This window comes from Eurytemora carolleeae, unplaced genomic scaffold, assembly GCF_000591075.1.
Source record: "Eurytemora carolleeae unplaced genomic scaffold, Eaff_2.0 scaffold1457, whole genome shotgun sequence".
NCBI lineage: Eukaryota > Metazoa > Arthropoda > Copepoda > Calanoida > Temoridae > Eurytemora > Eurytemora carolleeae.
In genome coordinates this window covers 64,334-77,483 of record NW_019397355.1, presented here as the reverse complement: position 1 = coordinate 77,483, position 13,150 = coordinate 64,334, and the positions used below count along the sequence as shown (strand labels likewise).

General features: G+C 33.0%; 2 protein-coding genes across 2 annotated transcripts; one reads left to right on the top strand and one right to left on the bottom strand.

Annotated features, from left to right (window-relative positions):
- Window positions 1–6: 6 nt before the first annotated feature.
- LOC111713701 (myosin heavy chain, muscle) lies at window positions 7–2,176 on the bottom strand (the record flags this gene model as incomplete). Its single annotated transcript, XM_023488635.1, has 2 exons — window positions 2,098–2,176; window positions 7–1,170 (listed from the first exon to the last, which is right to left on the bottom strand). A coding segment is annotated over exon 2 (1,150 nt), but the record flags the coding sequence as incomplete, so codon positions are not given.
- Window positions 2,177–5,538: 3,362 nt separating this feature from the next.
- LOC111713700 (paraneoplastic antigen Ma6E-like) lies at window positions 5,539–6,156 on the top strand. The gene is made up of 3 exons (XM_023488634.1): window positions 5,539–5,638; window positions 5,684–5,821; window positions 5,867–6,156. The coding sequence occupies exons 1-3, from the start codon at window positions 5,539–5,541 to the stop codon at window positions 6,154–6,156; spliced, it is 528 nt and encodes a 175-aa protein (XP_023344402.1).
- Window positions 6,157–13,150: the final 6,994 nt, after the last annotated feature.

The window sequence follows — 13,150 nt, the reverse complement described above, 5'->3', positions numbered from 1 at the left end:
GCTCACACTCAGCTTGGTCATCTCTTCCCTTGGTTTTAAACTCAACACCTCCAAAAGTCATGACAGCAGCAGTAAGCATGTAGCAATCAAACTTCTCCTGTTCTCCAAATCCAAGAACATTGAAGGCATCTTCAGTGTATTCAAGTTCTTCATTGTCATCAATTGAGTCTACTTTGGTTTTACCCTGGGACACATAAGTGTAATCATAGATATCTGCACTGAGTCTGCATTTCTCTCTTAGTCCTCCTCCAATGCCATCACCATAGGGCTGGATCAGTTGGTAGAAGATATGGTAGGATCTTTCAACTTCTTGTTGTTCAGTAATACGAGACTTTTCCAGAAGGTAAGACACAATATCACAACCAGCCAGTTTTCCAGAGGTAGTGAAATGAATACGGATAAATTTACCAAAACGAGAGGAGTTGTCATTTCTTGAGGTCTTGGCATTTCCATAGGATTCAAGAATAGGGTTGGTAGCTACAATCTGGTCCTCTAGAGAGACCTTCTTTTCAACCTTCTTTCCTGAAGAAGTGGCTACAATAGCCAGATAAGTAATAACCTTCTTGGTATTCTCAGTTTTTCCAGCCCCAGACTCACCAGTAATCAACATAGCTTGATTCTTAGAGTTTTGCAACATGCCACGATAGGCAGTTTCTGCAACAGCCCACAAATGAGGAGGAGCTTCATTACGTCTCTTGCCCAAATAGATCTTAGAGCAACGATGAGTGTAAAGAGGGTAACGTTTGTAGGGGTTAACAACCACAACGAAAAGACCAGAGTAGGTATGGATCAACCTGGTCTGGTACCGGGTCTTCAAGTTCCAGAAGACAGAAGCATCATTAAGGAAGGTAAGGTTAACCATGTCCTCACATTTTTCAAACTTGGGAGGGTTAACTCTTCCAACTTCAGAAGCCTTGTGGGTAAATTTCTCATGGCCAACAGAAATAACACACTTGCTTCCAGGATCATCATCAACATCTCCAGATTCAAGGATTCCCTCACGATATCCATGAGTTTTAGGATCTGGGATCCAGACGGATTTCTTATTGTCATAAGGCTTAGCCTGGTCGGCTCTTTTAACTTCAATGGATGGAACCAAGAATTCAGTTGGATCAGGATCAACCTGTCCTTTGGCAAGCTTGATATGTCCAGGCATGGTGGCAGTCTATCCTACAAAGAAATAATGTCTAATAGAATGAGAATTTTAATTTCACAAGTTTAAACAGTTTTGTGTCATAATTGACCTTTTCCATGAAAAAAAAAAATTACATTAACATATTAAAGACCTACATTGAATATACACTATGAGGACACACATTGAAGACCCTCATTGAGTATAGACAATGAAGAAACACATTGAGAACACACATTGAAGACTTCCATTGATACAAAATGAGGACACACATTGAGAACACAAAATAAGGAGCTCCATTGATACACAATGAGGACACACATTGATATCACACATTGAAAACTCTCATTGATACACAATGAAGACACACATTAAGAACACATACTGAAGACTCACATTGATACACAATGGAGACACACTTTTAGAACACAATTAGAAGACCTCCATGATACACAATCAAGACAAAAATTGAGAACACAAATTAAAGACCTCCATTGATACACAATGAGGACACACATTAAGAACACACATTGAAAAATCACATTGATGCACAATGAGGACACACATTAAGGATGCACGCATTAGAGAGAACATCTTAATACAATAGGAAACGCAAAATTATGACGCACATTAAAGTGTGACATACATATGTAATTGCACCTTTCTATATTTGGATAAATACACTATTCAAATATGTATTGTATATCCAAGAATGAACAATGATGGCATACAACGTTTTTAGTTAAATGATGTTCTAGTTTTGGACTCGTTGAAACAAAGTTTTTGGCTAAAGAATTAGATGGGCATTCTATTTCAATGTAATTTGAATTAGAAACATAAGTTGAGTTTGTAATTTGCGTAGATTAAAAAAGTGTAAGTTTTCTTCTCTCTAAATCTTCTCTCTTATCTGAAACTAAAGATGTATTCCCTACCACTATTTATTTCTGTTGTTCTATGGTTGGTACCTGCAGTGGAAGAACTGTAGTAGAACTGCTGTAGTTTCGGAGATTTCATCTTATTTTATACTTTTTCACAGGATCCCGTCTTTACCTTTCTATCTGTACCATGGCAGATTTTGCGCCCTTTGGCCGGTCAGTGGGATATTACTGGTCAAGTGTCCGCTGGTCAAACAAAGGGGGAGTAGGGGGGGGGGGCAATTAATTTAAATCCAGTGCACGTGTAGATGTTCGATTTTATTTAAGAGCGTACTTCACGATTGTATTAATATCATCATTATCAGTATTATCATTTTTATGAAAAAATATATCATTGTTTACTATATTTTTTATACTTTTTTGATGTAAAACAAGAAGAAATTAACAATATACATTGAGAAATTGCCGATAGGAGCGCCAAATTCAATTAAAAACATTAATTTTATTTTCACTTGTTTTTAAAATTACATTATCTCACTTTAGGGGTTTAATTGACAAAAATTAAAAGTCAAAATATTTAACAGTTTTTGGTTTAAAAGATAACTTTCAACTTATTCAATCATATGAGAATTTTAAAATTTTATGCTTTGTTTTATGGAAAATATTAAACTCTATATCTTCATTTTTACCTTACTTTTACCTTACTTACTTTTCAATAAAAACAAATCATTATCTTAACTGTGACACAGTTTAAAACAAATACCAATGTTACCCAGAGTTTAACACTTGACTATAGGATTTTTCTTTTGATGGTGGAGATTTGCTCATTAAACTTTTTCTCGTCTTACATTTTTTATTTCAACAAAAAAAAAATATTTTGCATATTAAGCACCTTTTTAATGTGAAACTTAACTATATATTACTTTTATCTGAAAAAAAAACGAAAACAAAATTAATTTTGGTTCTTTTGTTTGTCAATGGGATTTTTTAAATTTAAAATGATAACAAATTGCTTCATATCGACGAAAAATTGAAAAATTGAAGTAACTGCAAACTGTTGTCAAGTTGAGCTAAGTGTGTGTTTTATTTATAGGGGTTGCCAACCTAGTCTGAAGGGACAATCCATTGTTTTTCTAACTGAAAATTGATCNAAAAATGTAGTTTCACATTACAACCTACAGTAAGAACCAGAAACCTCAGGAATAGAAAGACTCGTTCTATTAAATCGAGTATAAAACACATGAGATACCGCAATTGTGCAGTGCAAACAGACCCATTTCACTAAATAAATTGATTTTTAAGCTACTGTTTATGCTAAAACTATTTGCTTTGTAACAACATCAAATAACTAAATATTACTATATTGCCGTCTTCCTAGTTCACAGTTTTCTGGTTCTTACTGCAAGTTTCACAGCGAGGTTAAGAAAGAAAGGGACATTGATAGGGTTCATTATGCATTTAACCTAGTCATATCATAGACGCCGAAAAAGGCCCTAAATTACTTTCAATAATATTGCAAAGAGCAAGGCTATAATTCAAGGAAAGTTATTTCAGGGGTGTACGCATCTTTTGTACTGCAGTGTACTGTCTCAGGGTGTTATGTAAACAAAAGACGGATGTCACAGCCTGACATGGGATCCATCTTTTACATATAAAATCAATGAAATATTCTGGTCATAGGAAACTATTATGTGAATTATCAAAATTATCAAAATTTAATGCTTTTTACCACATCGGATACTAGACGATCACTGATGCATCTATTATTGTTTACAAATTCCGCCCAGAGAGAACTGGTTTCAATATGTACACAAAGTATGCGCAACTGTAATTAACTTTCCTTGCATTATAACCTTGGCAAAGAGCAAATGGTATACAAATCAAATGTCGTAGTTTTTTATTTGTATTAAGCAAGTGGCAACTGAGCAAATGGTATTAAGAGTAAAATTCGTGGTTTTTATCAAATACGTAAGTTGCAACTGAGCTAATGGTATTAAGATAAAGTGTCTTGGTTTATATCCGTATTAAGCAAATGGTGTGAACGGTAAAAGAGAAATGTCGTGGCTTTAACAGATTTAGAATGGTTAGCTACATTATTTGAAATATTTAAAACCTGAACTCCCAGAGATAAAAATACAGTTTCTGACTTAAACAGAATTAATGAATTTATTTACTTTTGAGTTAGGAAGAATGTACACATTGCAGTACACAGAATCATGATCAGATCATCCATGTTTATAATTAATGTGATTGTGCAGTATACTGTGTACTGCACAACTATTTGCAAAAATTCTTTTAAAATTCCTTTTTCAACTTTAATGGCTCGCGTCTACGTTTACGTAACTAAGAAAATCGCAACGTGAAAAGTCATACTCCGACAGCAGATGCGTATTGGGGGGGCGACATGCCCCTCCTAGCCCCCCCCCCCTTGATGCATAATATATCAAACTTCTTACATTTATAGTCTTGTCTTATAAACTGACATTTTTTCCATTTTATGATAATTTCTTAAATTCTTAATTAGACCTTATGAGCTAAAGGAAGTGTTCGCGAAAAATGAAAGGGGGTAGAGGCTTAAGTAAAAAAAATGCAATATTAGACTCGGATCGTAAAAACATCAATTTAATTTTAAAGAAATCATTCAGATATTACAACCTATAATCGTCGTTTTTTTTTCGACGCATTTCGAAAATTAGTCTTTTCTTTCTTTTTTTACTTATTCAGACGACTAAGTACAAGAAAGTAAATAAGCAGGAGCAATAAATTTGGTCGAGGGAACCCGTGGATGAGAAAAATTTTTAATTTCCCGTAAAAGTAGTTGCAAAACATTTTATCGACTTTTGAGATGAAAATGTGTGAATTCTTTATTCTTCTTCATATAACGGGTCGTTATTTTTCCTATAAATTGTCCCAAGGGACGTAAAGTAAATTACATTTCCTCTGTTGAGGGAATCATGGGTCGGAAATGTTGGTCAAATGGCGGTAAAAAACTGTATGCCCAGATGATGAACATATCCTAAAACCCGAATATTCCCGGCTAAGCTGGGTTAAAATTTTCTCTTTTTTCTCTTGGGTTTATATGTAAAATATCACCCCAGCTGAGTTCACCTTTCAAATTTAGAACATTCTAAATCATTTCCGTGTCTACTTTTCAATCTTTTATCGAAAATAAAAGGAAACACAGATACAAAATTTAATATTTTCAATATACAGATCAAAATTTGTTCATACGTGATACTATTATGTATTATATCTATGCATTTCACATGATCAATTACAAGTTCAATGTTCCATTAAAGGTTTGTATGACTTTCTCGTTTTTCTGCATAACTTTGGAATAGTCCAGAGCTGAAAACTTTAGAATGTGATATCCTTAATCCTGATCTATTAATTAATCTGGAGTTATATTCATGAGGAGAACAAGCAATATTTAAACTGGAGATTAAGAAAAAGAGTGGATCAAGCAATAATCCCGATATCCACCATTCTAAAGTTCCCAGCTCTGGTTAGAAATGTTCTGATGAGCTGAAGATGAGTGGAACTGAAAAAGCTTATGAAACTGAAGAAGCTTCTGGATCTGAAGAAGCTTCTGGAACTGAAGAAGCTTCTAGAACGGAAGAAGCTTCTGAAAGTGAATAAGCTTTTAGAATTTAAGAAGCTGCTACTGGAAGTAAAGAAGCTGCTGGAAGTGAAAAAGCTTCTGGAACTGAAGAAGCTTCTGGAACTGGAGAAGCTTTTGGAACTGAAGAAGCTTTTGGAACTGAAGAAGCTTTTGGAACTGAAGAAGCTTCTACAACAGAAGAAGCTTCTGAAAGTGAAGAAGCTTTTAGAAGTTAAGAAGCTGCTAATGGAAGTAAAGAAGCTGCTGGAAGTGATAAAAATGCTAGAAGTGGTGAAGCTGCTGGAAGTGATGAAGCTGCTGGAAGTGATGAAGCTGCTGGAATTGAAGAAGCTGCTGGAAGTGATGAAGCTGCTGGAAGTGATGAAGCTGCTGGAAGTGAAGAAGCTGCTGGAAGTGATGAAGTTGCTGGAAGTGAAGAAGCTGCTGGAAGTGATGAAGCTGCTGGAAGTGGTGAAGCTGCTGGAAGTGGTGAAGCTGCTGGAAGTGATGAAGCTGCTGGAAGTGATGAAGCTGCTGGAAGTGATTAAACTGCTAGAAGTGGTGAAGCTGCTGGAAGTGATGAAGCTGCTGGAAGTGAAGAAGCTGCTGGATTACTAAGATTTATTTGAACATGGAAAAGCAGGAGAACATAACGAACATCATAAGTTTTGTAGCAGTTTATTTGAGTCCACAGAGATGAAGGTAGCAGGGAATTTATACATAATACATTATTGGTTCATTATCGATAATTATTTATTTCCTTATTGTTAACTTGATTTAATGTTAAGTTTCTTTAATACTAAAATGTAAGGAAGGTTTGACCTGAATAATCGGTCAACTTGGGTTCAAGTCTAAAGATCAAAGAGAATAGAATATATTATTATATTGTAAAGATTTATTCACACACAAAGATATAAATACATATATAAATGGTGTAGTTTAAATTTGTTTAAATAATTTTTTTTTGAAAATACAGGTTTCCAAAAGAAAAGAGAAAAAATATGCAAAATTATGCACAAATAGAAAACATTGTTTTTTACTCACTACATAACATATTTATCATTTCAGTTATTACGTAATCATCGAATCCTTCAACATATAAATTATTCATTCTTGTATTTAAAAGTTCTTGTAAAGCCGGAACTTTCCATGTATGTTCCAATGGGACATCAAAATATTTCAATTGTTTCTGAACTAACATTTTACTGAGATCCGAAGGATTTACAGAACAATCATTTGCAATAGAAAATAAATTTCTGCTAAGAACTGTGTTGAGGTCATTTTTACATAAATTAGAAAGAAATCTAATGCAAAGCTTAGAACTTGCTTCATTATTCTCATAGAAAGACACAAATCTGCTAGCTAACATAGTTTTTACATGTAAACATTGTGAAATACTTTCAATCAAGTACCTATGCGTATCTCTAGGTACATTAAGAAGAATTCTAATAGCAGTATTCCATGCTGTATACAATATTGAAACACATTGGGAACTCAAGTCCCAAATACTAGATCCATAAAAACTACAACAGTAAATATTATACAGTTTCAAAATAACATCAGGACTGTTAAAATAAAATTCTTGGTTAAGGGAATGAATTTTTGAAATGAAAATAGCTCGTTTTTTATTGCAATCTATGGTCATTGAATTATCACTTTGCAGAACATTTCCTAAATGTTTTAAGTCGTTAACAAATGGTAAAGGTAATTCATTCAATAAAATTGGGGTTATTTCATTATAATGAATCCTTTCTTTAGAAAAAATAAGGCATTAGTTTTACATTTTTCGATTCGAATATTTGTACTAAATTTCAGTTTAGTAGCTATGGCAAAATTTTCACAAATTTTCACCATTTCCTGAAGACCTGTTCTGCTAGGAGAAAGAAGAATAATATCATCTGCATATACCCAGATGCCCATATAGACACCCTGGATTTGGTATCCAATCGTTGAACATCGTAATAACTTGATAATTTTGTCAATGTAAATACAGAATAGCACAGGGGAAGAAACTGCTCCTTGTCTGACTCCATTTTGTACATTGAAGGTGTTTGAGAACGCATTACCCCATCTAACATTACATTTTTGATTTTAGTAAATGAACATTAAACGCCTTAATGCTAGAGGTGAAACACCCCTCTCCAATAACTCTGTGAAGAACACTTCCCATGACACAAGATAAAATGCCTTACTCAGATCCATTGCACAAGCATAAACTGCTCTACCAGCTCTGTTGTAATAATCCACTACAGAGTTGTTAGAGTGGAATTTAGAAAATCCCTTGGTATGAAAGGAATTGAATCTTTGCGACAAACTCTGATTTTTTAGTTTTTGTATTGTCCCAACCAAATGTCGTAGACTTAAGATAAATCAAACTTTGAATTATGTTAGCTTAACTTATCTAAGTTTGAAATATTAAATGTGTACAACATTAGGTCGCTAAGATATTGGAATTCGAAAATTTAAGTTTGTGGCAAAAACTCAATTCCTTTGTCAGTCTCTTTCCTCTTTCAGCCTGAAAGGGAGTTCAAAGTGTACAAATCATGTGAATGTTCACAAATTATATGCAGTAGAGTACACTAATACAGTATGTTCCCTAGACTATCCATTTCAATTTCGAATTTTTTAAAGCTGTTAAATAAACTTTATAAAATGAATAGGTGAATAAAAAACATCATTTGATAGTTATAACGGAAAATAATCGTTTGTAAAATGAAAGGCATAAAGTCTATGTGAAATGATCATTGGTCTCATTGGTCAATTATGAAACCAGCCTATTTCATAATTTGGTTTTCTTTTAATATTATTTTTAGATTTTCTACAAAATAATGTTCTAGGGCCCAAAAGGTTATATAGCACAATTATGTGAAGTATACCTGCAGTATGGAAATAGTACTACAAAATGGCCGTTTTACACTTTTTTCTAGTAAATTCCACTCTAATATATATTCTATTCTCTTTGCTAAAGATAGATACGGAGAAATTGGAAAGGTTGTTTATATCTATTTTTAACTTTTAATTGCTTTTACTAACATATTGTTTGTCTTGCTCATGATTTTAGAATATTAATTTAAATCGTGAAAAGTCTAAAACTATAACTCTCTACAAATTTCATAATTAAAGTAATTTAGTAAATTATGGAATTTAGAACAAATACATGTTCCTAGGTTTGTAACTTTGAAATGAACATAAGTTTTCTGAAGAAAATCAAATTTTTCTTGAAAATCATATTTTTATATTATTGGATGTTTTACTAATCTAAATAAAAAAATACTGCCTTGATAAGTGAGTTATGTCGATTAAAATATTAAAATATAAAATTTATAATATTTGGTTTGGAGAAAAGAAAACTTTAACTGATTTAATGGGACTGTATGTACAATTTCAAGTGTCCCTTAATGCTAAGATTTTATTTGAAATCAAACGTGTTTTCGTCTATAATTCAACAATCTTTAAACTTATGGATTTGTGTATCTTTACTTTTTCATTCAAAATGTATATGCCGACAAAAAATCACTTAAGAAAAAAGGCTATAAAATAATGTTTAATGGGTCAAATTGTGATCGAAAGTCACAGCTTTCTGAAATATTGACAGAACCGTTAAATCCATGTGTTCCGCTTTCAGAGATATATTAGCTATCAGAGATCTATCAGCTTTCGGAGATCTATCAGCTTTCGGAGATCTATCAGCTTTCGGAGATCTATCAGCTTTCGGAGATCTATCAATTTTCATAAATCTATCGGTTTTCAGAGATTTATCTGCTTTAAGAGATCAATTCGGTTTTCAGAGTTGTATCTGCTTTAAGAGATCTATAGGCTTTTAGAGATATATCTGCTTATATAAATATATCGGCTTTTAGAGATATGTATATAACCTTGCAGAGATATAAGGATTTCTGGGATTATAATTTCAATGTAAGAATCCAGAACCCCATTTAGTGGTTTTTTTATTCCACTGCAGGGATTAGGCATCCTAGGGATTTACAATTACGATATACATACAAGGGGTTCACAATCCATCCATACACGGGGTTCACAATCCATACATGGGGTTCACAATCCGATATCTAATCCATGGGCCGGGTTTTTAATTCCAACTGTGTTCTGAATTTTCCTAAAGGCTTCCCAAGTCGCAATTTCCCAAGTGGCAACTTTCCAAATATTCAATTTCCCGAGCGGCAACTTCCCAAAGTTTAGGTAAGGCCTTCTTTGGTGCTGCAGGCTGCAATATGGGGGCAGAGAGCTGGGGTATCGGGCGGAGCACTGCGGCTAGGACGGGCTTGGGAAGTAGCCACTAGGGAAATTGCACATTTGGAAAATTGCCATTTTGGAAAATGCCCTTGGGAAGAGACCGCTGGGGAAACTGCCTTGGGTCCCAAAAAATTGTGGTGGTAGCTGGAGCCTCAATTTTGGACCAATAGAGACGATTTGGGACATATTAAATTGAGTGGGTTAAATTCAAAAGAGAAAGTTTAATTTGCAGGCAAAGCTGGGTTCCCAACTTCCCGAGTTAGTATATATATATATATATATATATATATATCCATAAAATAGTAATATATGCTTGTCCGTCTGTTTGAATGTGCGATCATAACTAAAAACCCTTTGACATATGTTCCTCAAATTTTATTTGGATAACTCAGTAGAACCACGGCAATGTTCTCAGCTTGGTTTTAAAATTTTGGAGGGAAAATTTCAGTGAATGTTAGCCGTTGGATTCCTATCATATTCCACTGATTTTACCAAGTTCCTCAATCAAAGTTTGAGGCAAATCAGTTGAGGGGGTCACGAGTTTTGATCGTACAAACAAACAAACACTAAGCACCCAAACAAGCATTAATTTTTGACTTGTTAGTTAGTTTGCATAAAATAAACGTCTAATGGGTCAACCCAACCAAGGTATCTCACATGACCCCAGGGATCGAAATTGAAAGTTTTTAATATTTCCAATTTTGATTTCCTTTTTCTGATGGATTTCAAAAAATTTAAAACCGTTAAATTTTTCAAGACAAAATTTTGCCCAAGAAATACCAACTTAACTCTGTTTATTTGTATGCAATCAAGGCCCACATTTGTTGTGATAACTATTACATCAATAAAGGTTAAATCAAATCAAATTATTAATAATAAATCATGACAATTATTAATAAAACATTAGTACATTAAATATATGTTTAACTACTGCAGCAGGAGAGCTTTGATAGCTTAGAACTGTTTTCACGAAGCTCTCCTGTCATCCTTGAGATAATAATTTTTAGAAGAAGGATAGAAATGGCAGTTGGTAGGGTAGGGAAGGATAGAGGTAGCAGTTGGTAAGGTAGGGAAGGTTAGAGATGGTAGTTGGTAAGGTAGGGAAGGTTAGAGATGGTAGTTGGTAAGGTAGGGAAGGTTAGAGATGGCATATTTTTTACGCGATATTTTAACTCATTTTTCTTTGCATAAATTTCAATCCTAGATCTAGAGTATTCCAATGCAAGCCAAATCTATTTAAAACTGAATACGAATAAGCGGTAAAAGATATAATCATTATTGATACGAAAAGCGTGATAACTATTCACGGTTCTATTATTTTTAATAATGAATAATATGATGTTATTTTATCTGTCTTGAAATGTTGTTAATTCTCTTCCTTCTCTGTTGCATTACTCAATAATTTCTGCTCCACCATCCATGGGTGTAAGGGTACTGTTGTGAATAGGGTATGCTTTTCTACTGATGGTTTGTCACATTTTTGTAGTTTCTTGAAAACAGTATGTTAACGTTATTTTGAACAACAACATTGTTTTTATTATTTCCGGTCTGTTGGGGCAAAGAAACACATTGTATCATCTTTTAAGCAAAGTTTGGGCAATTCTTTAATGTTAATACAGGACAAACATACTAAGCATCAATTAAGGTTTTTGTTTATATTACTAGATATTGAAAGATTGATAGTTTTAATGTTAAAAATAATCAATCCTATAGCATCAATTACTTTGATAGAAAAAGATAATTTCTCAAACTTAAAACGTGCAAAAAATGTCCTACAAATATGATCAAATATTTTTTATTTCTCGTAAGAATGAAATTCTAGCTTTTCAAGCTTTTAGGTTTTATGAAAACCTTATTCTAACTATCTAAGGGATTCTTTGTAGATAATTCTCTGAATAAATTGATTAAAGATTTGAGTCTTTTCTACTAACTCTGATTTTCCAATCCCTAGATCTTTGCAACCCAATGTCGCAGACCTTAGATATTTAAAAATATGAATTATAGCAAAGATATAGAAAGACTTTCAACTCCTTCAGTAAAATTCTTATAAAATAAAAGTACAGAATGTGGATAGAATTCTCCTGGATTAGCTAGTGAACTATTGTTTGCTCAAATTTAGAAGAATTTAGAAAATGTTTGATAATGGGTTTGAACTGGGGGAAAAGGATTCAGGTCGGAGACGCACTTTTCAGACAAACATTTTAGATTTAATCAATCTAAGATAAATCAATTACTTTTCGTGAAATAAATTTTCGGCGTTATTTCGATTTAATAAATGCACAAAACGCTTCACACCTGTTCTTTTGACTGCATGAAATAAGGGGTTGTATTCTCAAGTTTAATTTTTTTTATTTATCAAATATTTTTCTATTTTTCAGCTGTAGAAATCCACCAGTAGTAAGTTGTGGAAAAGCCGCAATCAATCCTTTTCGATTTTTATATCACCTTTTTCATTTATAAAAAAAGGTTTGTTAGGTACTACAGAATTAATTTGTTTTTGTTACTTTTCAATTATATGAAATGTCACTAAAACTTTACCATCGTAATGATATTATAAAAAGGAACTTAACATTCTTCATTAATTATAATTTTTTAATCACTATCTCTTTGCAACAGAATGGTGTGAACCTTTATTATTTCAAACTTAGACAATTTGATCGAACAGAATTCAAAGTTTCTAATATCGAAGTCTATCATCATCAGACATCAGGTTGCAACAATAAAAGAATCATTATTCAATTACTTATTCAGTTACTTTACCCCCAAAAAAATTATTATTTTTAATTTCCCCTGACTGAAAATGTTGGCTCTGATAAAGTCTATTAAAATAGTTGAGCTGAATCAAGAATCCAGGATTTGATCAAGAAAGCAGGTTATTTTATAAATAGATCAAGGATGAGAAAATAAGAAAACTACACGCGCAACTAATTTCTTCTCGTTCAGCTGAACCTTACTAAAATCGTTTTTGCATAATTTTGGTTCAACATCTTTCAATAAACCACCCTGACACCATTTAGGCCATATCGGGTCCCTAAAAACGGGCGTATTTGGTCCAGTAACAAAAAAATTAAAATAGAAATGACAAATATAAGTAGTACATTTTTTTAGCCATATACGTTTATAGATATATATTTATAAATAACAAGTTCGGGAACACAGCTTTGCCCGGAGATATACACAGTTTTTCAAACCACACTAAAAACATTCTCGTAAATCTACAGAACTCATAAATCATAATTTATAAAACATAAAAGTCTATATTTGAATAATGTCATTATCGTATAAAAACCT